At 43.5% G+C, this 27,424-nt stretch overlaps 1 protein-coding gene across 1 annotated transcript in view; it reads right to left on the bottom strand.

Annotated features, from left to right (window-relative positions):
* col6a3 (collagen, type VI, alpha 3) overlaps nucleotides 1-27,424 on the bottom strand; it is an 86,678-nt gene that overhangs the window by 5,676 nt on the left and 53,578 nt on the right. Inside the window, exons 40-73 of the mRNA XM_063213774.1 lie at nucleotides 27,053-27,387; nucleotides 26,657-26,735; nucleotides 26,043-26,188; nucleotides 25,806-25,898; nucleotides 25,257-25,310; nucleotides 25,088-25,159; nucleotides 24,693-24,719; nucleotides 24,169-24,213; nucleotides 23,663-23,716; nucleotides 23,311-23,373; nucleotides 22,274-22,339; nucleotides 22,009-22,062; nucleotides 21,618-21,653; nucleotides 19,602-19,664; nucleotides 19,355-19,417; nucleotides 18,003-18,065; nucleotides 15,495-15,557; nucleotides 13,069-13,119; nucleotides 12,817-12,852; nucleotides 11,489-11,551; nucleotides 11,081-11,143; nucleotides 10,247-10,279; nucleotides 10,050-10,086; nucleotides 9,859-9,870; nucleotides 9,169-9,524; nucleotides 8,322-8,459; nucleotides 7,252-7,354; nucleotides 6,044-6,405; nucleotides 5,007-5,168; nucleotides 4,318-4,495; nucleotides 3,488-3,593; nucleotides 2,831-2,880; nucleotides 1,957-2,223; nucleotides 584-664 (exon numbers count right to left, since the gene is read on the bottom strand). Of these exons, the coding sequence (XP_063069844.1) occupies nucleotides 584-664; nucleotides 1,957-2,223; nucleotides 2,831-2,880; nucleotides 3,488-3,593; nucleotides 4,318-4,495; nucleotides 5,007-5,168; nucleotides 6,044-6,405; nucleotides 7,252-7,354; nucleotides 8,322-8,459; nucleotides 9,169-9,524; nucleotides 9,859-9,870; nucleotides 10,050-10,086; nucleotides 10,247-10,279; nucleotides 11,081-11,143; nucleotides 11,489-11,551; nucleotides 12,817-12,852; nucleotides 13,069-13,119; nucleotides 15,495-15,557; nucleotides 18,003-18,065; nucleotides 19,355-19,417; nucleotides 19,602-19,664; nucleotides 21,618-21,653; nucleotides 22,009-22,062; nucleotides 22,274-22,339; nucleotides 23,311-23,373; nucleotides 23,663-23,716; nucleotides 24,169-24,213; nucleotides 24,693-24,719; nucleotides 25,088-25,159; nucleotides 25,257-25,310; nucleotides 25,806-25,898; nucleotides 26,043-26,188; nucleotides 26,657-26,735; nucleotides 27,053-27,387 (3,474 nt within the window). The remainder of the gene's footprint in view (nucleotides 1-583; nucleotides 665-1,956; nucleotides 2,224-2,830; nucleotides 2,881-3,487; nucleotides 3,594-4,317; nucleotides 4,496-5,006; nucleotides 5,169-6,043; nucleotides 6,406-7,251; nucleotides 7,355-8,321; nucleotides 8,460-9,168; nucleotides 9,525-9,858; nucleotides 9,871-10,049; nucleotides 10,087-10,246; nucleotides 10,280-11,080; nucleotides 11,144-11,488; nucleotides 11,552-12,816; nucleotides 12,853-13,068; nucleotides 13,120-15,494; nucleotides 15,558-18,002; nucleotides 18,066-19,354; nucleotides 19,418-19,601; nucleotides 19,665-21,617; nucleotides 21,654-22,008; nucleotides 22,063-22,273; nucleotides 22,340-23,310; nucleotides 23,374-23,662; nucleotides 23,717-24,168; nucleotides 24,214-24,692; nucleotides 24,720-25,087; nucleotides 25,160-25,256; nucleotides 25,311-25,805; nucleotides 25,899-26,042; nucleotides 26,189-26,656; nucleotides 26,736-27,052; nucleotides 27,388-27,424) is intronic.

The following is a 27,424-nucleotide window of genomic DNA, read 5'->3' on the forward strand; positions in this document are numbered from 1 at the left end:
TTTTGTCATCTTTTGACCAGTTAGCCTCATCCCATTTATAGTAACCTTGTTTGTAACTGTGTGTGTGTGTGTGTGTGTGTGTGTGTGTGTGTGTGTGTGTGTGTGTGTGTGTGTGTGTGTGTGTGTGTGTGTGTGTGTGTGTGTGTGTGTGTGTGTCTGTGTCTGTGTGTGTGTGTGTGTGTGTGTGTGTGTGTGTGCGTGCGTGCGTGCGTGCGTGCGTGCGCATATGTTTGTATGTGTGTGCATGCACGTACATGTACAAGCATGCACATATGCTTGTATGTGTGTGTATGTGTGCGTGCTAGCATTATCAACAAAAAAAACCTTTCACAGCCGTTGCCTCCTCTAGGGTTTCAGCAAAACCCCAAGCCAAATTTGGCCCTGAGCCCCTTAACAATTACCACTGTCATCATCGGATCAGCACCAGGAGTTAAGTCGAAATGGCCCAAGAATGTTCTCTTTCAAATAATAACAAAAGAATATCAGCAGCTTCAGCAGATATAGAGTTTCCAAGGTTGGGCTCAGGCGCATACTCCCTGACATCACCGGTCATAATAAACATCACTGACACGACATAACTTACCGACTTCTGGTTTACTCAGAGGGCCCGTAGAGACATGCACCCCTGCTGTAATCTTGGGCTTCTGCATATCTTCTACCCCTTCTGCAAGAAGAAGAAAAAAAATCGAAAAACAAAATGGCACAAAGCCATTATACATTATCCAGCCAACACAGGAAACAAACGATTAATCCAGGAGGATAAAGCCCGAAATTGGATTGGAACTGACTACAGTTTCCCACTGGATCAGTTATACCACACAGCAGGCCAAAGAACAAGTGCTGAGATGAGAGACATGATGAGAACAACGACCCATACGATCCCTATTTCCTGAACAGTGAATTTCACTGATAAACAGGGCAATTGTTTGAGCAATGTTGATGGGCTAACAACATAATTGGTTCCTAATTTTCGGATGGAATGATTTAGAAGTCATCTGCAGCTGTGCAGTCCAACCCACATCTTATCGTGCTGTTGCCATGTGGCTTATCATCTTTAGACCAATGCTATAAATGTTAAAGGGACACTGTGATATAAAATCAAACAGCTGAACATTAAAAGGATAAAGTGCGAAAACACTGTGAATGGTAGTGAATGGTAGCCTGGCTCTCACGCAGACCCTTCGTGCATCTTCATTAAACTTTGTGAGCCCGCATGAGGGTCTGGAAATCTTAGACGAGCCCGAACGGAATCAGATATTTCACAGCCTGTCCTATTAGAATCGCGGGGCGGGATCGCAGGGCGGGTATATACAAGTCAGTGGTTGAAGTAGTAAGTGATTAAAAAAAAGCCACATGAATTCTCCAATCAGATTCGAGCTGTTTTGAACACACCTACGCCTCTCTGGAGCTAAGTGATTAACAATGTTCCAACAACCATCGCGTGAGAACCAGGTTAAGTAAATGGGGCATTGAAAAAATCTTGAATTGCATTAAAAATTGCATTGGTCAAATCAGTGGACGTGAAGATGCCCATGTGTATGGCCACCATCTCTCTAATAAAGTGGATCAACACTATGAACATTACATTTGACTCTCTAAGTGTAGAAGTAACACTGAGACACTCATTTTTATTGTAGATGCCACCGACTCGCCCTTGGTGGTGCAGGCCGTGACGGCCATCTTGGAAATGACCATGTTAAATTTGTATAATGTGTTCTTACGGTACCTGCCCTACTATTTACTGTACTTGTTGAGAAACATACTTATGGTGAAGATGTATGGTCTTAATCTCTCCAATAAATTAACAGGCGAAACATGAAATTGGACTATGAGGCACTCATTTGTATGGCCACTACCTCGCCGTGGCGGCCATATTGGAAATGATGACCATGTTAAATATGGGTTTTAAATTACATTCTCTAAGTGTCTAATAAACACTGTGAAATGTTCACTCACTTGTGGTGAAGATGCCCTTGTGTACGGCCACCACCTCGCCCTTGGCGGTGCGTGCCGAGACGGCCACGTGGTAGGTGTGTGCGGGCTGCAGCCCCTCCAGGTGCACGCGGGGCTGGGTGACGTTCTTGCGCAACACCGGTGCGTGGTCCTGCAGCCGCACCACGATGGCCTCGAAGTGCGTGACGCGGGGGTGCCCGGCGTCGGCCCAGTGCAGGCTCAGGCCGTGAGGGGTCACGTCGGACACGTGCAATTCCCCTATGTGAGGGTCTGCGGAGGGGGTGACGACAGAGTCAACACAGTCATAAATACCACCGCTGAAAGCTTGAATGAATCACACACACACACACAATCACACAAACATAAACACTGAAAAACGGAAGGAATGAAACACCACATGCAGCATGATTGTGGTATGCTATTTGAGTCTTTGAGCATTAGGAGGCTGATCTCCAGTCTAAGGGGCAAAACATACCAAGGCGGAACGGAACGGTCGCGGGACGAACGCAGTCTTTCTGCTTAGTTTCGGCAGGCGTGTTTTTCTCTTCCTTTCACACTGACAGTGTCGTCGTGCATGGCCAGTCCTCTTAAAAAAAAACCCCACAGCTAAAGCTAGCGTGCTACTTTGCCATTCATTTGAATGAGACACCGCCGGTTGCCGGCGTGAAAAATACGCTCGAGTTCTATCTTCCAAATGCAGCGCGGTGCGGAGCCGGCTCCCGCGCCGCTGACGCCCGACTACCTCCGGTTGGTGTGTAAGGACAGATAGGTTTCAATGTATTTTCACAGACGCCGGTAAAAAACGCGGCTGTTCCGCAACGCTTTACCGCCCTGGTATGCAAGACCCCTAACAGCCGTATTGCATTGCATAGCTTACCTTTACGGTGTTTCTCATGGCCTGCCTGCTCATGCTGAACATGGTGCTTCCTGTAAAGAAGATCAGATTATATTCAATTACGGCAAATACATTATAATGAAATGCAGTTTAGCCTTTGATCAGAACTGCAAATACCAGAGGTGCAATACATTACAGATAAAGCATGTACATTATATACAGTATTTTCAGATAAGCAGTATTTACAGATGGGATGTGGTTATATAGGCCTACAATCAGAACGAGTGAGATGGTTATAAGTCAGTAGAAAATATGCCCAACGAATGAGATGCTGATATGTTCCCAACATGGACGTCGCTAAACAACAAAAGCAACATTCCTCCAGATCCATAAATGCAAACAAAGCCATCTACAGTCATTGGAATTGCATAGCCAGTACACTTCACAGTGTTAATTCAACACTGAATAGGTAGAACTAACACTATGAGTGTTCAGTTCAACTCTCATAGTTTCATTAGTTCAAAGTCTACTATGTACAGAGTTGCTGCAGTGACTCCCTACATGACATGGCATGACATGACATGATGACATGCATTTGGAAGACACTTTTATACCCTACATACAGTTCAGTTTATTGCAGCGTCAATTCCAACTTTTCCCCTCTCCATATGTACTGTAGTCATCCTGTAATGTACTCACTCGTGTGTGTTTTCGTGTACTTTTCCGGGCACTTTGTGGGGTTGGTCATTCTGCGCCCACTTGCAGGTTTGGGCAAGTTCAGGAGACATGTAGAAGGCGTTATCAACTGCAAAGAAAGCACAAAAAGAAATTTAACAAACAAATAAGACCCAGGACCCTGTTTCTCAAAAGCACCATTGCAAATCAGTTAGCAACTTAGCGTAGGTTGTCTATGGGAAATTGCATTATTTACAACCAAGTCATTTATGAACTTTGTTAGCGTCAAAGCTGTTAAGAAACACACCCAAGCCTCATCAGACAACAGAGCCCTACACGACACAACGCAACATAACATTGTGCAGCTGGCTGGATTCTAGCAGAGAGAGCGATACATTCCTTATATTCTGGTTTTGGCCGGAGTCACTGTCTAAGATTCCCACGAAACACAGACAGTGCAGTGGTAAGCAGGCTCACAGTTCTGCTTTGAACCAATATTAGAAAAACATATCAGGTTTTTGAAGCTGTTTATGAGAACTTTAAAAAATCTGGGAACAAATTACTCTCAAACAAAAGCGACAGCTGGTAAGCGTGCTCACTTTCAACACGCTATTTGCTGTGGCGTGACCCTAATGCAATTGGAAACGGTGGTGCGATACTGCAAAAAGCGTAAGAAAAACACAACAGGGGAAAAAAAGAAACAAAGCAATGGAGTGACACCAAGCCACATGGAAGCAAGATGTTACATGTTTCATATCAACAAAGCCATGGAAAATAGTGACCCAACAAACACACACATGCACGCACACATGCACACACACAGACACGCACACACAAAGATAAAAGCAACTCACGGCCTAGATATTTGGGCAGCAGGCGTCCAAAGTTCTGGATGTAGTCCTCATAGAAACCGGCGTACTTGTCCACCCTCTTGAAGAAGACGTCAGCTGGCTCGCTAGCCACGCGGGTCAGAACGCGGGCGTCCTCAGAAGTCAGGCCGTCCCCGACGCCCAACACCACCAGGAAGTAACCCTAAAAGATTACAGGATTTTACAGGATTCAAGATTACAGGATTTTACAGGATTCACTAAATCAGGGAGTGCTGTGGCACAGAACACTAATACACCTGGCCAGCAACATTGTACATAGGGACTTGGGTTTGAATCCCTGTCCTGTAAGATTCAGTATAACATCTGTCTTCCATATGGAAAAAGACTAGTTTGTTGTAAGCAATATTTTTCATAAATTACCCATCAGCCAATATGAAACTTCAGCAATGCACACATTTCATCTTAACTACTCAAACAAATTAATGACTTATCTTACTATTTATTATTACTTTTAATTACTACTACTATTGTAAAAATGACACATTGTCATTTTGTAATGTGCACAACAGCACACAGTGCATAATGTCATGACAGTGTCATCAAAACAACAGCTGTATAATATTTCAAAACTGTGCTCTCTCAGAGAAGAGAATTCTGTTGTGACGGGAGATAAAGTGCGCGAGTCCTCCTGAAGTGGATACTACATGACCCACCTTGCACTTGGCCTCGGTGGCGGCCCTCACCAGCCTCTCCTCCTGCTCGGCTACAGAGCCCGTCACCATCAGCACCATGCACCTGAGCCGGCGTGCATGTGGCGCGGCCTCAAACACGTGCTCCACCGTGCCCTCCAGTGCCGACGCCAGGTCCCGGCCTCCCTGATGACGGTAATTGACATAGCACAAGGTTAGAATAAAATAAAATATCAGAAAACTATTTCAGAAAGCACTGCTCACGGAGTATGGTTCTCCCTCCCCCCCCCAAAGTTTGCTCCAAGAAATAAAAAAGAGCAGTATTCAGTGTGCTATGCTTTCTGGACTTCCATCAATGATCAAGTTTTCCTGCCTCACAGCTGCACCTGTACCTGTATCACTGAAGGCTTGCTGTGCACAAGTACTTTCATCGGCTTTGAAAGCAAAATGTTGCCCATGTCCTTGTACACATATCAAAAAAGGATGAGGCAAAAAAACTTGATTTATCTTCTTTCTATTGTGGTCCTTGAATTGAAAGAAAACATGCTCTAAGGCATTCGGACGGTTACACCACACTCACGATTAAACAAAGAAACAAACAAACAAAACTAAACAAAATAACTGAAAATTGAAAAAAAAATGTTTGCACACTGAAACCCTTCTTAAAGGTACACTGTGTAAGATTTTTAGTTGTTTATTTCTAGAATTCATGTTACACATTCACTAATATTACCTTTTTCATGAATACTTACCACCACCATCAAATTATTAATATTCATTATGACTGGAAAATTGCACTTTTCAAACATGAAAAGGGGGATCTTCTCCATGGTCCGCCATTTTGGATTTCCAGAAATATAAGTATTATAGCTGCAAAAATTACTGTACTTGGGCCATACTACAAAATATTAGTTTATTAGTTAGTAAACTTTCACGAAAAGATCAAATTTGGCAATAGGCGGCAGTTTCAATGAGCAGCATAGTTGCAGTACCTTTTTTGACCATTTCTTGCACAGTGTCCCTTTAAAAAAACATTGCTATGAAAAAGCGTGATACCATACCTCCAGCTGCGGCGTCTTGCCCAGCAGGAAAGCCCTCACACCCGCGGCCGAGGTGTGCTCGGTCAGGCCGAACGCCACGCTGATTGGCATGCCGGACTGGTTGCGGAGGAACTCGTAAGGGCTCTGCTGGACCACGGCGACGCGCGCGTGGTGGTCGGCGGTGGCGGGCTGCGGCGAGATCACCAGCTGCTCCACCATGTGGGCCACGTAGTGCTTCATCTCGGAGAAGACGGCGGGCCAGGTGCTGTCGGAGCTGTCCATCACGAAGGCCATGTCGATGTCCAGGTCGGACGTGAAGTGCCGCTTGTCGCGAGAGCTGCGCGGCGGCGTGTAGTCGCACACGGCGTCGGGGGCGCAGAAATCTAAAGGGGGGGAGAAGAGGGGGAGAAGCAGGAGAAGAGGATGATGGCGGCGATGACGATAAAGTAGAAGAAGATGAGGATGAAGAAGAGGAACAAGATGAAGATGATGATGATGATGAAGTAGAAAAAGATTAAGTCAAAGAAGAAGAAAATGATGATGAAGAGGAAGAAGAGGAAGAATGATTTAATGAGGATTAAGATGATGATAATCCATGATATGAAACTTCAGCAATGCACACATTTCATCTTAACTACTCAAACAAATTAATGACTTATCTTACTATTTATTATTACTATTAATTACTATTATTACTACTATTGTATAAATGACACATTGTCATTTTGTAATGTGCACAACAGCACACAGTGCATAATGTCATGACAGTGTCATCAAAACAACAGCTGTGTAATATTGCAAAACTGTGCCCTCTCAGCTCCCTGCAATAGAGTGTAATACTTTGGTACAAAACAGAAGAGCTGTGACAGGAATGCACTGTAATGAGATGGCCATGTAGATGGACGTTCCAAAGCACCAAAACGTGGAAAAAGGCGATAAAAAACAGTTAAGCTTTGGCAGATATGAACTGTGCAGATGTATAGATGGACACTGAACAGTGCTTAGCTTGCACGTAGCATTTTGCAATGCATGTACTGTATACTGTATCTCTAGGTTTCTTAGCTTTTGAAGTGGTGTGATATGTTTTAAATTGAGGAACCCAGGAAGACTAGACTAGACAAATTGCTAGAGTACAAGCTAATGGTGATGTTTTAATTAAAAAAGAGTAGAATAAAATAAAATAAAAAAGTAATACAATAAAATAAAATAAACAGCGCCAGTCAGCATACCATAGCAGAGGTGGCAGCTCATGATCTTGCTGATGACTGAGGCGTATTCCCGTGATCCGGGGGAGGGGAGGACGATCACTTGGCCCAGGACTGTGTTGTTGGACTGAGAGGGATTGAAAAAGGGACAAGAGAATTGGTAAGTATCACAAGTTGACGCACACGCCAAGGGTTGCTATGATATAACTCTGCAGATTCCATGGTACCACAAATCAATTGCACAAGGCTGCTTAACTTTGGGGTCAAACAGTTCAGGCACTAAAATACTGAGTAGAGAAAAAAAGCACACAACATAGTGACAGCATAACATCTATCACCCTATGTGTCTTTGTTAAATGTATTTGAAAAGGATGTTATTTGTCTGTTGCCAGTTCATTTTGAAAACTTGAAAACTTGGTTACAACCCCATGCTCTCACTGTCCTAATTCTGAGTACAGAGAGCGTTTTATTGGATTCAGGCTCATGAGATGCCTAGAGATTGTGTGATCACTCAAGTTGTAGGAATCAAGATGGAACCAACTGGAATGTCCAACTGATATGCCATCACTGAGTTTATGTCAATGTGGTATCCCCATAATGCATGCAATTCTGCCAGTGGAATGTATTAGTGGAATGTATTAGTCATTGACAAGATAATAGTACCATTTATAACCATAGTACTACACCACTATAACGTTACCCCGGGCCTTTAGTAACACATTATGACTTGGTCCTCGCCATTCTGGCAACAGTACGTTTACAACAGGGGCCATGTGTTAACAGGTTAAAGCACAGTGAGTTGCATATTGAATTAATTGTGCTACAGTTTTTCAGAGAAGAGACCGCACCTTGCATAACGTGTGTTTTTATTGTACAACCATGCTTTGGAGTGTGTCTTTTTCAACCGGTTTGTGCAATAAAAAATACACATTATACAATATGCAAGGTGCGGACGCTTTTCTTAAAAAAAAAAAAAACAAGTTGAACATTTGGGCCAGCACCCACACAGTCGAAGTATTTAAGCGTGAAGCCTGCTGAACAATTGACTTGTATGAATTGCTATACAAATGAAGTTATTACTAGGGTGTTATTACCTGCAGTGCTCTGGCGAGGGGACGGTCATCCTTATTCAGCAGGAAGACGGAGGCAATGCCGGCATCGTAGAGGCGCAGGGCAGCGTCACTGAAGGCCTTGGTAGGCTTCACCTTGTCACCCACGAAGAACACCGCCACCTGGGAAATGAATGGAGCGGGTTATTTGATGAGTGGAGGTGCAAAACGCACACCAGAAACAGAGGTGCTGGCAACTAGTAAAACACTTGCAGGAGGAGAGTTTCGGCCACTCAAGAGTTTCGGCCTCGTGACCCGAGGAAGGCCGAGAGCCCGAAACGTTGTCACATTAAAAACTTGTTTATTTAACTCGAGAGTGTGCGGCACTTCTCTCCTCCTGGAGTGGTTTATTTGTCAATGCAGCGCAGTGGCATCATAATCACTGCCAAGTCAAGGACTCTCAAGTCATCAATTTGTGCCATCAAGTCCAAGTCCCCATCTCTGATAATCACTGCATTGATGATATGCGCTGTAGATGTGAATACACAAAAGACAGGTAATTTGCAACCCCCAATCACTGGTGGGGTTGCAGTATGTGAACACATGTTGCATAACAGCATCAAATGATACTGTGTATAACATAAAAGGTCAGCATACAACGCATAAACAAATAGGCACCATTGCCTTCCTACATTGCTCAAGGGACTGTCCCAATACTCCAATATTGTAACTCCAGTACTAAGTCACTTTGGAAGTTGTAATGCAATGTAATGTAATGAAATCTTGCCCGGTTCAAGAGACATATTGTAACACCTTGTGCTGTTTTTTTTTCAGTACGAGGGCTGCACATTTGAAATCCAACTCTTTGAATTCCGTTCCTAACGTTACCCACCTTGCGGACAAGGAATCCGCTGCGCACGCGCTTGAAGGTGTTCTGGGCCAGGAAGTTCATGGCGGTCTCCAGGCTGCGCTGCTTGCTCGTGGACTGCAACTGCAAGCCCGCCAACGTGTCCAGTAACTCCTTCTTCTTCTGGCCGTCGGCGAAGCGCACCTCCGTCGTCACCTCCTCGTTGTAGAGCGTCAGGGCCACGCGGGCGCCACGGGGACAGTTGCCCTGGGCGATGGTGAGATTGCCGATGAGGCTGCTGGCGGTGTCGGCCATGGCCCTGAAGACAGACTTGTCCACGCCGCCCGAGTTGTCCAGGGCAAACGCCAGCTCGGTGGGGTACAGCGGGCACTCCAGGGAGCCTGGGGGGAAACAGCAGAGTGCCAACAGTAAAGTTTTGGAACTCCAGATAGAGTAGTTACAACACTGTGGAGAGTGAAATCACCCCAACAGCGTCGGAGTCAAAAAGTCAGTGTAAAATTCTGCAGGTGGCCAGTATCATTGCAACTCCACAGTGAGACGGTTTCATTACATTCCAGTGTTGCTATTCACACAATACTGAGTCGAATTGACTCTGACAATGTAACACTGACCATACAGTAAACTTTTACACTATTTTTGTTAATTGTATTGCATGGTCATGTTGTGATCAAAAATGTCTGAATAGTAGATTTATTGTGTGCACTGTACACTTACCATAGCAGCAAGCTGTAAATAAAAAAGAAGGAATGCATTGTTGTATTATTATCACGAGTAAAATGAAGAGGTACTCCATCAAAGTATCCAACATCACAAAGTATTTCAGAATAAAAGGTTACTAAAGACAGTGTTGTACTGTATGGTATAACATACATATCATCAAGCTAAATCACAAATATTATACTCACGGCAGTTGTCGCGGATCTTCCTGACCAGGTCACATTGCTAGATAGAAAAGAAGACAGAAATGATTACAAGAGGGTCACATGTGGATCATTCCCATATTTAGAACATTTCCATTGTGTCCTGTAATACAGTTCAGTGTGCACTGGATGTAAAACGTGCAGGCAGACAAACACGTGTGTGTGACAAACATCAACCATACCACAACGCTCTGTCCTCTGGGTCCCTTCTGGCCCTGTAAGAAAAGAAAAAAAAGACAAGACTCTTAGCTTCAGGGAAACAGCTGCAATTCAAGCAATACAATCTGGTGGCTTAGTAGAGTAATTGTTTGGTTATGGGTGAAGTTTAACCCTTGGAGCCTCTTACTGCAGATGAGCCAGTCGACAGGCGTATTAACTCTTCGCTGAAAAAACTAAACTACATTATAACAACATTGCTATGACATTACAGAGAGCCTTAAGTAACAGATTAAAACATAACTACAATTTTGGTGACAATAAGGGTTAGCATAGGCTCTGTGCTAAGGGGTTAATGCAGAGCCTCTTTTATAAGCGTGTAACAACCAAATCTGAATTGCTTAAAGCTCTTGATAATGTCATACTGTAGCATTGTTTTGATGTAGTATATTTTTCCCCAAAAACAGATATCTGATGATCCCATCTCTATTAACCCATTGATGCCTAAGGCACCTGCAAAAAAGGGTGCTGAATGCCTGAGCCCTTTTTAAAGAAAAGCTGCCCTCAGCCTATAAAAACCTAAATATCTCAGCCTCTGAAGCACATGAAAGCATGCAATAAGAAGGCATTTAAACGCTAAGACCCTCATCTTTCATTAGAATGTGTTCATTAATCTCAAAGCAACAAAGATTTTTAATTAAGTTGTCTCAAATCTCATGAGCCTGAATGGTGCGTAATGCAGCTCCAGGCGCCAGGGCCACCGTTGCACAATGCAACATCAGGCATCAATGGGTTAAGAGGTTTTGTGGAAATATCTATACAGACCAACATGAATCTACAGAGGATAATGTAATGCTTACGTAAGGTCCGGGGAAGCCGACGTCTCCCTTCTGGCCCTCCTCACCAGGAAGACCTGAGACACCCTGGAAGAGCCCAAACACACAGTGCAGTCAAACATATTTTACATCTTCTTCCAGTATTATCATGGGTACAGTCCAGTCAAACACCTGAAACTCATCACTGAACTCAACATTGGGAGCAGCAAAGAAAGAAAAAAAAAATCGGGTGCATTTCTTGCTTTCTCGACCACATCATTGCTAACTAAGTTAGCAACTTACTTTGGTTGCAATGTAACCCTTGGCAACTAAGTAGCAAGTTACTAGGCCTTTGTGGTTAGCATGCTTTCAGGAATCTGGGTCGAGGTAGGCTAGGCTACCACCTATCCATGTACAGTACACAGATGACATGAAAATATAAAGCAGCCGTACGCGCTGGCCTCGGTTTCCTCTGGGTCCTGGTCCACCAGCCGTTCCAGCAGGACCTGCATCTCCCTGTGAGGGGGCATAGGAACATGTCAAAGGTCAGGCATCAACAACCATGCTGTACATAAGAGGTGTCCAAAGTAAAAGTAAATTAGTTAATTCCTGGTGTAAGTAAAACACTAGCGCATTATATTACATAGCTGTCACAGCAGTTACTCCATTGTACCTAATGAGGTCAAAACACCTAAGAAAACTTAACAACAAGAACCCACCACAAATGTGATCCAACCAGCACAGAGTCAGCTGATCGTAAGACAAGGACTGTACACAGGTCTACAGATAACTCAGATACCGTAAGTTCATCTCTGCTGTACATTTATCGCATGGTCCTGCACTACACTTGGTAAGGTGGGCAACCATGACACATCATTTGCTGATTCTTAAGCAGATGAAAGCACTGTGCATGGCAGCCATACAGATGAAGGGTTCTACCTCTGCATGGTGCGTGTTGTGTAGGTCAGATTAGACTTCTGCAACTGCGCTCGTCAAAACTCGCATGGGAGTGGCCACGAACCAACATTGTATTCATGCATCTGCGAGTTCTGCGAGGTCCGAGGTCTCGTCGCCAGCCACATTTGAAATTGCGCGATTAGGCTACTTTCACTACATTGTAAGCACTGCGGTCATTATTAAGCAATGTTGCTTTCTATCCCGGTTATCTAGGTATTTTCACACAAATTGCAATGCACTGGTATCATTATTTGACATACCCAGTCTGTTTTCACGAGCAGAAAATGCAAGCATGTAAAGACAGTTGATTCTGTCGATGTGTGTTTACATTCGGTGGAGGAACGGTAGTAAAACCGCAGGCATTGTGCCACGAGTATTCAACTGATGCATTGTTTGTTACTTAGCTTGTAGCTTCGTGTATTTACAAACATTTACACACAAGGCATTAATAAAGTTTTTAACAGAATACAGCTCTGCTCTCGCAAACTACTGGCATTGCGCTGCCACAAGAACAGAACAAGGAAGTAGCGAGACGACCAATCATAGCACCTTTCTGTCTGCGTACTCCGCGTCCGTCCGACGGATAGTTAGAATTTTTTCGAGGCGCTCGACGACGGGCGCAGAGCCTCTGAGAGGGGGGCGTGGACTCGCATAGACAGAAAACGGACGGACGCAAAGGCTATGCGACCGAAGCATAAATCTAGCTTAAGACAAAGACTTAAGGAATTTTGGTTGACAAATAAAGAGATTCATCGACACAGGGGGTGCCCATGCTAGATTATTTTATGATTGATGAGCAGATAGAAAATGGCTGTTATGCTCACCTTGGGTCCGGGGAATCCAGGGAAACCAGAGTCGCCCTAAAGAGACAAAAGCCAACATGGAACGTTCACACATTTAACATTTTATGGTCTGGCGTAAGAGGTCAACAAAATCCAGTACACCGTCCATTCCACATGCATGCACTTGTCACTGAAAACGCTTCCGTTTCCTCAGGTGAGTCTAGTACAAAGAAACACACAATACACAGAAGTATTCCTCTAGATGAGGAGCAGCATTAACAAAATATAACGTACCTTTTTGCCTTTAGGTCCGGGCGTGCCAAAGCCATCACGTCCATCCTCGCCCTTTGATCAAGAATAAGCAAAACATAATATGTCAATTTTCCTTGCTTTATTTTCTTTCAGATGCGGTCTTTCTCTTAAAGTGACTTGCAGAGTGCAGGTAAATGCAACACATTCTCTGTCAGTTTCACCGAGTTTGGTATTAAACTCACAGTCTCCTGGGTGAGATATCAGCAGCAATGTACAGTAATAACAATCATTAGTTACCTACAGCGCGTCATTTGTCAAAGATATGAAACAACACATTTAATATGGCTTCTGAAAATGGTGATAGTACTGCTTACTGGTTACTGCAATGGCAATTCTCTGTGTGGCTCAAGGAATACAATGCTGGAGAAAGGAACACTTAAAACTAAAGTAGAGTTAATGTGTTTTCCACAGATCCAATGCAATAGAAATCATGCCTCTGAGGAATTAATCATGGCTAATAAAATTAATGAGACGTTTTTGAGTGGAAAAAGGTGACTAGTGAGAACATTATTCTCACTGACTGAGATACCTTTGTGAATGTCTCAATGTATGCTAAAATGACCCAGTGAGATTTAACAGTATGAGACTGAGACTGTTAACGGATGAAGGATGTGGCAATTCAGTGACTGTGACTACAGGCAGAAAAAAGACATGCCAAGAGAACATAACGTGTGTGTGTGTGTGTGTGTGTGTGTGTGTGTGTGTGTGTGTGTGTGTGTGTGTGTGTGTGTGTGTGTGTGTGTGTGTGTGTGTGTGTGTGTCTGTGCGTGCATGTTTTTTTTTTTTTGCCAAGACCACTGCTGGAAGGTATAAAAACGAATGCAAGTTTATATAGTGAACTTTATGGACATTGGCACAGTGAGACCATCACAAACCAAACATATTCCCAGATCTTCATCTTCAAAAGATTTTAGCCCATTAGCACTTGTGATCAGTAAACAAACAAAATGCAACAACGACAAAAAACAATCCTAAAATGCTTTCTCGGAACGTCTAACAAACACCAGAGCCTGACTATCAACATCAGATGTTAGAGGTTAACTCAGATAATCCTCAGCGTTGACAAGAGGGGATATGCGGGGCAGTGATTTGCTGTGGCTGAGTCAAAAGGGATATACATTACGTATACCTGTCAGCATCAAAGCAGCATTGCAAAAACAATGAACACTAAAGCAGCTCTAGGCGTTTGCATTAACAGCAGAACGAGATTGTGTGCACTCAAATACACGACTATACGACCTCACCACCAAACCTGGTCGCATGCAAGCTACTGGCTTCTAACTAACAGCCGCGAAAACAGCATGTGAATTTTGGATAATGAAAAGAAAGCAACAAAAAAGTGGGTGCGTATAACACAGGCACATGCTGTATGATCCATTTACTTTGGCCCATTTGCAACTGGAGTAGGATGTGTTTATGTGAGCTCGGAATTTGGCTCAGTGACTAAGACCATTCACGAGACCATGAGTCATGACCAAGGTCCACTGACAGCAGTGACTGGGCAAGGGATAAAGTCATCTGAAAGGGCCCCCATCCCATACATTCAATGAAATGAGGACCAAATTCTTGGCCCCCCTATCTGTCTGGGCCAAGGGGTAACTCACCCCTTTGTCCCAACCTGTAAGCTTCCCGGTCATGACACAGAGAGCCAATTTTGAATTTTAAAACAGAAAAAAGTTGGAAGTATTACTCTGAATATATATTAACTATTTAAATGTATATTGTATTTTTGTAATAACCTGACTACACACAAGCTGCCTTCTGAAATGTGCAGCAGCCTGTTTGGACAGCCTTGTCATGTTACTCAGCAAAGCCCAGAGTGATACCATATGCTGCCATGGCAACGCAAGTTTGTTTAATTTGTTTTGGCCAGCGTGAGCGGACCATAATTAAGAGTTAATGGCTTTAATGGACAATTTTTCATTTGAAATTGTGTGTGTCTGATACAGAGGGAGAGCAGCGGATGGCTTTTTCCAAAGAATCTCCAATCCGTCGGCGCCAAAGTCATACCACATGTGGCCTGTGTTGATGGAGGGCTAACAAGGAATACACTGGAGATAAGATCTGAGAAAGTGAGCCAGTGCTTCTTACATCACTTCGATTCATCTTCAGGAAAAGTGCCAAAATCAATCATGGTAGGATATTGCTCAGCTTGAGAGAGATAAGATAAGGTCTTCGTTGAGGAAATTATTGACGTCTTTAGCCAATACTCTATTGCCTTGTTTTTTTTAACAGACCGCAATGAGAACCTTTGTCTTCTACACCTCAATCCTCCCCTCCTGCAGAATTGTGTCTTCCTGGACACAGTGCTCCTGTGCAATACTGTTGTATCAACAGCTGTGTTACAGTAGATCTGGATCTTAGAATTTAGAACTGGAACTTAGAACTTTTAAAACGGCGTGACTCACAGGTTCTCCGCGTGGTCCCATGGGTCCACCCTCTCCCTTCGGTCCTGGCTCTCCAGGCTCACCCTGTGCACAGGAAGGAAGAGAGACAAGCAGATCAGATGAAGATAATAAAAAACAAAACCCAAATTGCTCAAGTGGTCATAAGACATGAAGATTCTCATTCATCCTGGTCTTCTTAGCCAATAGATTTTAGATGTAGGCAGGGTGTGATTTGTTAAGGAAAAAGAAACGGAATGGCGGATGTGTGTCAGATTTTAATATAAATGGAGCTACATTAAATAGAGAATAAAATCATATAGAAGAAGTGGAATTATGGAAACCAGAAGAAAGACAATCACACACCCCCCCCCCACCCTACAAATCGCATCCTGGCTTTTTTTAGCCAGAAGTCCAGATGTCTACAGCTAAACTCTTTTGACTCGTGAGAATATTGTTGCATGCCAAATACACTTGTCATGTGAAAGCAGTGGGGCTGAATCATTATCATCATCATCTATCATAATTTGTCATTAAGCAGCTGAAGTCATCACCCACTGTCTGGACATGCAGACAGGATCACGTAAACAGATGTCAAGCATAACAATGACAACGGGACATGATTGGGGACACATGTCTCATTCACCCAGGTCATGTTGGTCAACAGTCTTACTGTTTTTGGAGCTTGATCCGTCAAAATAGCTCTCAAGGAGCTTCACGTTTATCAAAAGTAATGTTAGTTGCTTACAACGGCACTGGTTTCACAATATTGAAGACAGATGTTCAAGCGTGTCGGATGGGATACATCTTGCATCTCCCAGGACCAGCTGATCTCTTGGTGCTCTAAATGAGTTCATTCGTAAGATTTCTCACACTACACCATCATCCATCACCATAATCAGTCAGTAAACATCTTAAGTCATCATCGTCTGTCTGAACATCCAGAAATGATTACAAGAGGTATGAGGTTGTTGATAATTGGACATTATTGGAGACGTGTGTCTGCAAATATTCTAATTCATACAGGTGATGTTGGTTAAATGGCTTTGGTTGTAAGCAAATGGATTTATTTTTAAAACTTGACTAAAACCTCTTACAAAGAAGTCCACTCCTCTTTTGCCATTGGGGGCGCATGTTTTTTGAGGATGAGGATAACACATGAATTTTGAGGATGCACGGCAACAACTTTCATCCCACAGAAGCAGCCGATCCCTTTGGTAGATCAGCTAATTTGTGAATGGAATGAACTGCATCGTTATCCACTGTAATTAGCCAATAAACAGCTTGAGTCATCGTCCTCAGTCTAGACACCGCGGTAGGAACTAAACTGGAGCGAAATTCCTCGAGTACACCATGGCAACGCGACATGATTGGAGTCACGTGTTAAGACTAGAGATGCACTGGATCCGGTTCCGGTTCCGGCAGGATAATAGGGTTTTTCACAGTTCTTAAGCAGTGGATCCGGTATCCGGCATGTTACCTAAAAATCAGGGTCTGGTGAATCTCTAGCCTAGGCTTTTCAGTCAGTCTTTCAGAACCCCAATCACTGCATGGAGTGAAAGCCCTTTGGAAGCGGCCGTTGCAGGCAGTGTGGCAATAAGCCAATGAGTCTAAAAAATAGTTTGAGCCAATGTAATAAAAAGGGCCCACGTGTGCGAGTAGACTATATGTTTCAACCCTTTTGTAGGATCCAGTATCCGGTTCCGGATCCGGCAGGATCTTAAGCAGTGGATCCGGTATCCGGCAGGATCCAAAAAATCAGGATCCGGTGCATCTCTAGTTAAGACACGGCCCCTGTGATGAGTTTGTTGTTTGTTGTTATCAGAAAGGTAGTGACCAATTTGTAATGTATAAATCTATAAACACTCTGGGTAATGTTGTAGGGGTGTAGTATGGTAGGAACCTTATTTCAATGAATAGCAAGGCATTCCATTGGCGGATCGGTGCGCATCATGAGACTACAGGTTGTGGAATGGTATGTACTGTGGTAGTAAAGCTTACTTTGGTAGTGAAGCATTTTCAATGAATAATAATCATTCCACTGGAGGAACCATGTCCAATATGAGACTATGGGTTGTGGGCCAGGATGTAGTGTACAGCACATAGAGCGAGTACCAAACAACTCATCAAACGTGGTGACATGAGGCCAACAGGACATAAATGGGAGACACGTGTTAAGCAGTGCTTTAACCCCTTAGCGCAGCACTATGGCTCTCTGTAATGTCACAGCAATGTTGTTATGATGTAGTTAAGCATTTTCAGCAACTGATTAGGGTCGCCGGCGACCCCTGCTGCGGTAAGAGGCTACGTTGGCCAGGTACTCACTGGTACAGAGTACTGGCACTTGTCAATTTGGCTTTTACAGAATCAAGCCTTTTTTAAGTATTAACTTTATACAGTGCTACATATATAAACAGTACTTTCTTAGTGGAATATTAGTACTTTATTTTATTTTCCATTATTTTAGCCACTTAAAGCATTGGTGTGTTGCAAGTGCTGTTGTGTCAGATGGGATGTGTGTTGTAACGGCACCTTGCGTCCCACAGCTCCTCTACGACCTTTGTCTCCCGGAGGTCCGCTGGCTCCTCCAGGACCCTACAGATCAAGACAAGACAATCACCACCATGCACAGGAAAGCAAGATAGCCTGGGTTAGCCGAGGGGATGACTCCATAGGCCAGCCGGCCAACCCGGCCAGCCAGCCGGCCACATCAATGTGATACTTGTGCATTCCTCCTACTCAGAAGTCATTAGCCCTCCCTGCTCTTGTGGGCTTTGTGTGCTGTGTCGGACTATAAGACACTGAGGAAGAGCTGAGAATTTCCTGCAGTGCAGGGAAACATGAAAAAAGTCAGTCAGTCTCACCCCCATTTTGGCTGTAACATTCTGTCATTTGGGGAGACACATGGTTTAAATCTATTTGTTTGCATCTGATTTCGTTTAGAGGGAAAGGGGGAAAAAACAGTGCAAACAGCTCTTCAGAGAAGGGTCTTCTAGCCATGGAGAACCAAAGGCGAAATGAACGAACGGCATACAGCTGACCACCATGTGGCATATGTTATGCATTTACTTTCGCACACAATTGTATTCTTTTAAAAAAAAAAAAATCTTTCAAATCTCTGTTGTCTTATGTTTCATGTGGTCTATTTCCAGACTACACTTTTTTTTAGAAACTTTAGTGGACCCGCTCTACTAACAAGCTGTTCTCATCATAATTCATGTTCAGGTGGAGCTTTACAGAAACAATATGGTCCACAGGATTTCAGGAACAAATAATAAAAAAAGACTCCATCATTGACTGTCAGAGGAACTTAAGGGAAAGTTAGTTAGATGTTTTCCAAACCACCTATCTGTTGCCTCCCTTTTTCATAGTAGCAATTTGGTGGTGAGACAGGATATTAAAGCTATTGAGTAATCATGGGCTCAGTGAATAGAGTGTGTGTGTCGTGTGTGTCGTGTGTGTCGTGTGTGTGTGTGTGTGTGTGTGTGTGTGTGTGTGTGTGTGTGTGTGTGTGTGTGTGTGTGTGTGTGTGTGTGTGTGTGAATGTCACAGAGAGAGCAGGAAAGAGAGATAGGGAGAGACCATGAGCATATGAGTTCTTAATCTTTTATCTTGGGACATTTTCTGTATGTTTATATCTAACCATTTATATCATTTCAAAATGCAAACATTTATGTATAACTGTGTGTGTGTGTGTGTGTGTGTGTGTGTGTGTGTGTGTGTGTGTGTGTGTGTGTGTGTGTGTGTGTGTGTGTGTGTGTGTGTGTGTGTGTGTGTGTGTGTGTGTGTGTGTGTGTGTGTGTGTCTATATGTATGTGTGTGTGTGTGTGTCTATATGTATGCGTGTGTGTGACTGTGCACGTATGCACGTATTGTGAATTTACCCTTGGTCCAGGGTTTCCTGCCTCTCCTGGTAGTCCTGGTGGTCCAATAGGTGCAATCGTCCCCTGCAGAACGGAGACACCAATCACAAAACGACATCACCAGGTCAGTCAAGTAAATATATTCATATGAATGTCAAGCAAGTATGTGATTAAAAATGGGTGATGATAAAAAGTTGGTTGCCGTTTTGGCAGTAGCAACACAAAATGGATCCCATTATTTGTGCGACGTAAGATCTATAAATCTTACTCTTGATCCAGCGATTCCAGGCTCGCCCCTCAGTCCGTCTTCTCCAGGCGGCCCAGGGCGACCCTGTCAAGAAAAGGTCAGTGAGCTAGTGGGACCACTAGTTGTTGGTTGGTTGCTCTGTCATCCTGTTGAGCCTGGCCATCGGGTTTAGAGGTCAGAGCCCTAGTTTAGTTCAAGTCCTGCCAGGGAAACTATACTCCCAGTAGTGTGGTCTACTTTTTTATGGTGGGTATACTGTATATTTGAGCATTTTTTGAAGTGGGTATACTGTATATATTTGTGCTATTCAAAGCAATGGATCAATCAATTTTAAGTGGGTATACTGAAATCCCTGAAATTTAAAAGTGGGTATACTCCGTATACCCGTGTTCTACGTAGACTACACTACTGTGTACTCCCATTCACTACACACATTCATGGCATCCATGAACAACCAGCGCCATATTGACCCAAGCGTAAAGGTGCATATTAAAGGATCACTTTTTAGGATGATGGCCATCATTGCAACTATGCTCATTGAAACAGTCTCATACAGAATTGACTTTAAAATTCTGCTGACAGTATTTCAAGCATTAAATGGACTTGCCCCTAGTTATATCTCTGACATGCCTGCTTGAGCTCTCAGGTCCACTGATGCGAAGTTGCTAAGGACTCCCCCCCCCTCCCGCCTCGCAAAAGAAGATTGGTGACGCTGTGTTCGTTTGCTATGCGCCCAAGAGATGGAACGCCCTCCCCATCGAGATCCGATCAGCCAGCTCCGTCGACTCCTTCAAGAAGCAGCTGAAGACCCACCTTTTCATCCTTGCCCACTCCTAGCTGCCAAGGCGTCACAGTGTCCCAGCTGCCGCAGCGTCCCTACTGTTCACAACCAGCCCTGGCAGGGGGCTCCCCTAGGTGGCCGCTGGTTTTTTTCTCAGCTCTCATTGAGCTTTACCCCCTACAAACTATGAATCAAGCGAAAGGGAGTTTTTCCTCACCCCTGATGCCACCAGGGGCCGCATCTGAGCGCCCAATTTCAGTGTGACTATCTATGACTTACGCTAGACCAGCCACTATGGACCTTACGCCTCTAAGAATTCTGGTCCTAACCCACGTTGACCTTATGACTCTACAATCTCTTTCTATCTCTTCTTCCTCTGCCTTCCAGCTATTTCTGCCTCTCCTCTCTTCCTCTGCTTTTAAATCTATCTCTAACAATGTTTTTTTTCCCATTTGTTAAGCACTTTGAGTTGCATGCCTTGTATGATGCAGTGCTATACAAATACAATTATTATTATTATTTTATTTTTTTATTTATTATTATTATTAAACTGTGATGCCTATTGCCAAATATGATCTTTTCATTAATATTTGCTGCATAATTAATTAAATATTTACTAGTATGACCAAAGTACAGTAAGTTTTGAAGATAAAAATATCTATTTCTGGAAATTCAAAATGGCGACCATGGAGAACATCCACCTTTTCATGTATAAAAAGTGCAATTTTCCCAGTCATAATGAATACTTACAACTTTCATCCAGTTACAACTGAACTGTTAATTATTATCTTAAGTAATGCCTGCTCGATCAGGCTGATGTTCAAATAAAGATGCAGAATAATAGAGAGCGCAGAATATTAATACTGTATGTAGTCGCGTGAGCATTATGAACGAAAAAAACAAACTGACAGCAAAACGTGTCCAAACAAGTACTAATATCCTGTGCTTTAGTGGTAAATAATGTTGCAAATTAGCTTAATCTCTGAGCCCCCACAGTCACTCTAACTGTACTCATCCACAAATCTACACTGTGCACTAACTAGTCATTCCACAGGTCCTGCTGACTCCACAGTTTTTATATTACCACACTTTTAATCTTCTGTACTACCTGTATAGTGCTGTACTCTCCCACCCTCCAGATGTTGCTGTACATCCTCTTTTTTAAAAGTGTCTTTGTATAAAAATGTCTGATAACTCTAATGTAATATAATACAGATTGAGTTTTGCAGAGCAGATGGATGGTTTGTCTGACTCACAGGGGTTCCTGGTGCTCCTCTTCTTCCATTGGGACCCTGTTGGTGATGCAAAAGGTGACATCATTCCCATGCATGTAAATATGTTATGCCATGTCAGAATGGATCAGACTGATTTACACATACATGTATTGTGTCAGCTATTTCAACAGCTGAACAAGACCTGGATGCACTTTCAGGTGCTGCGAGGAATCAATTGAATATCAGTCATGACCTACAAGATGACTGCAACTTTATATATCAAAAACTGAGCTCAGAAAAAACAAAAACTCAGCTGAGAAAAATTACAGATTAGTGATCAGTGAGTTTTGGTCAAAATAGATAACCAAAAACACACCAGAACTCGAGGTTACTGCATTTTAATCTGTACATTTTTATGTGCTGTATCTCATACCCTTCTTCCTGCTTCTCCCGCAGTTCCTGGTTTGCCATCCTCTCCCGCATCTCCCTGAAACAAATCAATGGATGGGTTAGTCAAGAATGCGTTGATGCTTTCTGAGACTATTATGTCATCATGACTGCGTCATCTGTTATGGAAGCATTGCATATTGAACTTGCAGTACATAATATATAAATACATATATAATATATAAAAAAACATTTAAAAAAAATGCATTGATACGCATTTGCTTTACAGAAGAGAAAAAAGATGAACATACAGGAGGTCCAGCATCGCCTGCGTCTCCCTTCGGTCCTCGCGCAGCGTTGTCCTTACCAGACGTGCCCTGAAATAGCATTTTTTTGCAAATCACTAACAGCATGTTGCAGTGCCAAAGAATGAAACACAACAGGCAACAGACATATTGGTTGAGTTATCATAAGGTTGACGTGCATATGTGTTCCTTCCTCCCTTGACTTCAAACACAACTTCAAGCATCAAGGGATTCCTTAGTTCTACAGAGCACATTCCCAGTAATGAAGCATTTCCATGTATTTGATCAGTGTCTGTAGTGGTCATGCATCGACGATGCGGAGACAGCCAAACTGCTTGGAATCATGGCACATTACAGTACACACGCAGGGAAATGATTAATTCAAGGGATACATAGGGTATGATGTTATACTTCCCTGTCAAATAGCTGCTCCCGTCAGATCTCACACAAAAAAAGAAAAGAGCCGAGGTGGTGTATCAGAGACATGACTGCAAGGATTGGAAAGGCTATGTGGAGCAGCTTCAAATGACATGCATGCGACTAACTAATCCTCATCTGTTGAGGGGACCTAGTCAAGGTGGGAGGCGTTGCAGTCAAAGTGGCAAGCAGGGCTTGACACTGGCACCTGCCAACCAGCCAAATGCTGGTAAAACTTGGCTGTGGATGGTAACAATTTCAATGTCTCTAGCCAATTTGGCAGGTAGCTTATCTATGATATCAGAATAGCGTATATTCTGTGTATCAATTGTTTGTATTCAAGTTCAAGAAAAGTCTCAGTTACTCAGTTTTGTTTATTTTATTTACATGTAGAAACCCATGCACTCATTTAAGCATCTCATCTTCTGAGCTAGTTGTACAGCGTCATGATAACAGCAACAAAAAAAACTAATTTGTGGCTAGTAGAATAACTAGATAGCTAGTGACTTGGGAAAACCACTAGCCACAATGGCAGGCAAGCGAAAAAGTTTGTGTCAAGCCCTGGTGGCAAGGGGCAAACCCTGTGGGCAAACCCTGTAGGTTGAGATGCATTGGACAGTACTCACGGGGTCCCCTGCGATGCCAGTCTGTCCTTGGTCACCAGCCTGTCCCTTTCCACCCTTAGCACCCTGTAACATACACATGCACAGTTTCAACAGTCAAACATACACCTGTCTGTGAGGATACGCAAACACAGACGCGGTTTTATCACTTTAACATGCATATCTGTGGAGATTCTCGTTGATCCAGGTTTTAAGGAACTGGACTTCTTTTTGGAAATTAGTGTCACCGGGACCTCTAAAAAGAAGTCCAGTTGCATTCAACAGAGTAGTAGACGTGACGCAACAAACTTTTTTTTGTCAGGCAAGATCCTCCTTTACGTTACTGATTTTGTCAGTAAATGATAATGCCACTCACCCTTCTTCCTGGGTTACCACGTTCCCCTGGCGGCCCTGCCACCCCGCTCTTGCCCTGAAAACACACACACACACACACACACACACACACACACACACACACACACACACACACACACACACACACACACACACACACACACACACACACACACACACACACACACACACACACACACACACACACACACACACACACACACACATTAAAATGAAGACCAAATGCTGGCACCACAATGAGCAAGTCAACTCAGTGAGATGGCCAGCAGCCTTTTCACAGACTACTGAGTGAATGGATGCAATTTAGTTGTGAAAGTTATACTGTTCAAATGAACAATAATCAAGTCTGTCGGACATATTCTGGATTGTCCGCTGGCCAACTTTTATGTGAGAAGCCTCTGTAGAAACTCTTGGCATGTTTGTTTGGTGTTTGTGTGGGCTTTGCTGCATTGTCTGGAAGCTCCATAAATTAGTCTACGAAGACAGAGAGTGGGAGTCTTTCCTTACCTCCTCGCCGTTGATCCCATCCAAGCCAATGTCTCCCATCTCTCCCTGCGTGGAGAAGAGCAGCTCATCAACCACTTGTCAAGTCCAATAATCACAGCACAGGTAACTGAACTAGGATTGTCACAAGTTAACCCATGTTGTCCTAAGCCCTTTTTGGGAAAGGGTGCCCTCTTCCTGTTAAATCCTAAATATCTCAGCCTCTGAAGCACATACAAACATGAAATGAGTTACATTGAAAAGCCAAGACCCTCCCCTTGCATTGTAATGTGTTCATTCAGATCTAACATACCCACATAGTTAATAAAACAGTTAAAATCTCACATACTGTATACGGGTTTTAAATGTCAGGATTTTGTCTCCAGGACACAATGGGTTAAGTAGAGATATGTTAACTTGGCTAACCTTATCATAGTACTACTGCCATCTCCATGAACATTACCAATACCCTACGATCCACTCTACATTAACACCTGCGGATCGATCAAATGCTGGTGAAAATTCAGTTTGACAGGAAGTACACTGACCTTTTCTCCCGAGTATCCACGAGATCCCTGGAAGAGACAAACACAAAGACTGTCAGATCTAAGGGTGCACCGCTTATCAATTGATTCGAGCAACAACATGCTTGATCCTTTGCACATCAAGTCACATCAGCTTAAGCCGGTGTATTGCAATTTCAGCCACATGCATAGTACACACTGAGAAAAAAAACATGGTTTCATCTGGAGCTATTGGTGATGATACATGCAACACATGTTGACTGTGCAAACCTAGTCGAGATTAGGTAGACTCAGTACAGTGGCCAAATGAACACACAACAGAATAAATGAATCCACATTTCACAGATATAGATGAATTTACTCCTTCATTCGTTTGTTATTTGTGTATTCGATGACAACCCTTTTGCGGTATAACTCACCTTAACACCTCTTGGTCCGGGACAGCCTTGGAAACCTTGAGTTCCGTTGACACCAGGTGGACCCCTCTCTCCCTGTAAAATATGGCAAGCAGGACAGGATGAGAAAACAAATACTGAAGCAATATTTTATTTTAAAAAACCACAAAGATTTGTACTCTCTTATACTCACCGGGCCGCCCTCATCTCCTGGGTGTCCCCTGTATCCCTGTGCTCCTGGTTCGCCCTGAAACAACACACGACACGAGACACGCATCTGTCAGCCACATGAATGGAGGAGACTCATCTTGATCTAATTGGGAGCAGGTAAAGCGGTCCTCTGGCATGTCTGCCGTTTGGCAGACAATGAAAAGGAGATGACTGCACTCCAGACGTCTGAATGGGAGCTATTTGCAGTAACTGGGCCGGTGGGCAGGGGGATGCTGCTGACTGTGCTGCTTACACAGATGCAGAGCAAAGACGGTGGCCTCACTCACACTGTGCTCTAGTATGGCCACTCTGCTGCAAAGTATTCATGATCATACTGGGTAGAAAGCTCTTAGTCTTTATTTACATCAAGGTTTACACATAGAATAAAGATAATAATAATAATAACAATAACAACAACAATATAACAATATAATAATAATAATAATAATAATATAATAATATAATAATAATAACAACAATAATAATAATAATAATTAGTGTGTTTAATAACAACATGTAAGGATGACTAAACCTTGAGTCCTCCTTGTCCAACGGCACCGCGATCTCCTCGCTGGCCAGTACATTTGCAGGGCACGGCACAGCACTCCCTCTCAGCGATGTTGTCCTTGGAGGGACAGAGACAAATACTGTTACATGTGCAATTAAAAGGGGAGACGATACAATGGAATTTGTGTTATAGTGGTCCTGGAAAAAGTAGCACAGTGGCAGTGTCAGTGGCCCCGTATGTCAGCCCTCACATTACACGTACCAACTCCTCTACGATCTCGTAGTCCAGGTCCATCAGGTTGACGCGGAGTGGGCGGGTGTACCTGAACCCGCGGCCATACTCCAGCAGACCTGCCTCCTCAAACTGCTGCACCCTCTCCAGGCCCACCAGGATGAAGCTGTTGACACCTGGGAAAGAACAGCAACAGCCATGTCACACTACACAGCCCTGATGTGCCTATGTTTACCTAACCTCATTGTCTACTGTGTGTAATGACAATAAAGACTTTCTATTCTATTCTATTTTAAACACTTGTCTTTGTGGTAAATATGACAAACACTCCTGTTTGACATCATTTGGTACTGTATGTTCTTAATGTGCTATTCAGCTGCTGCCAAACTGCGCGCAAGCCTGGGTGGGGACATCCATGCACTGGTTTTATATACATTTATCTCAGTTTTAGCAGGGTCAGTCAAAAATCTAAAGTTTACGAACCATCTGTGTAATGCATAGCAAAATGGGAGTTAAAAAAGAAAATAAGTTCCAGTTATTTTTTACCCATAGCAGCATCTGTTCATGTCTTGACATTTTAAGCGCTACCACTCTAGTGGTAATAGATCTCGCTCTAGGGATAGAAAGAAGGAGTTTTGTCTCACCAGACAGTCTCATGTTCTCAACTCGTGCCTTCATTTGTGCATACTGTCCATCCAGGCCATCTGTCAGGTGGATCACAACCTTGGGAAATCCAAGCACATGGTTTACATTTAACCGCAGGCCTATCTGTGATTGTATATGAAATATAAAATACAAATACAGTACAGTACAATACAGTAGAACATGTGTAAAGATGGGTATCACCGGCGACCAGGCAAGACGAGACAAAAGACAGAGGTTGAAAATAAACACAAAACGAGTGGGAGATGGGGTACGGTTGGGAAATGACCCAGGCCAAACTATGAAAGTATGGAGGTGTGATCTGCCTCCGCTCCCCCAACTTTCAACATATTAAGACAAAAACACTGGGGAAAAGGCAACAGACAGGAGTTGCCTACCTTCACAGAATCAGCAGGCTGCGTTTGCATTTTAGTGGTGTAAGCATCTATGGCCTTCCCATTCAGGACAAATGGTCCACGGCTGCGCAGGTTTCGGAAGCCCTCCAGGAGTTCATTGTAGTTGTCTGTGAATTCCAGATACTGAGGTTCGTTGGCCGAATCCATGCCCATCATTCCCACCCGGATGGTTGGAGCCTGGCCAGACGTGCAGCTGATGGCTTGGAGTTTCAGGATGCGCTGGAGGATGGCCGACATCTTTGATTCCAGGTTCCTTTGGGCAGTAAATATGTTCTGGGAGGCCACGTCGAATCCCAATAGGACATCTAGGCTGCACGCTGTTGGATAGAATAGCAATAGATATCACAGGATTAA

The sequence above is a fragment of the Engraulis encrasicolus genome, chromosome 13, assembly GCF_034702125.1.
Source record: "Engraulis encrasicolus isolate BLACKSEA-1 chromosome 13, IST_EnEncr_1.0, whole genome shotgun sequence".
Lineage (NCBI taxonomy): Eukaryota > Metazoa > Chordata > Actinopteri > Clupeiformes > Engraulidae > Engraulis > Engraulis encrasicolus.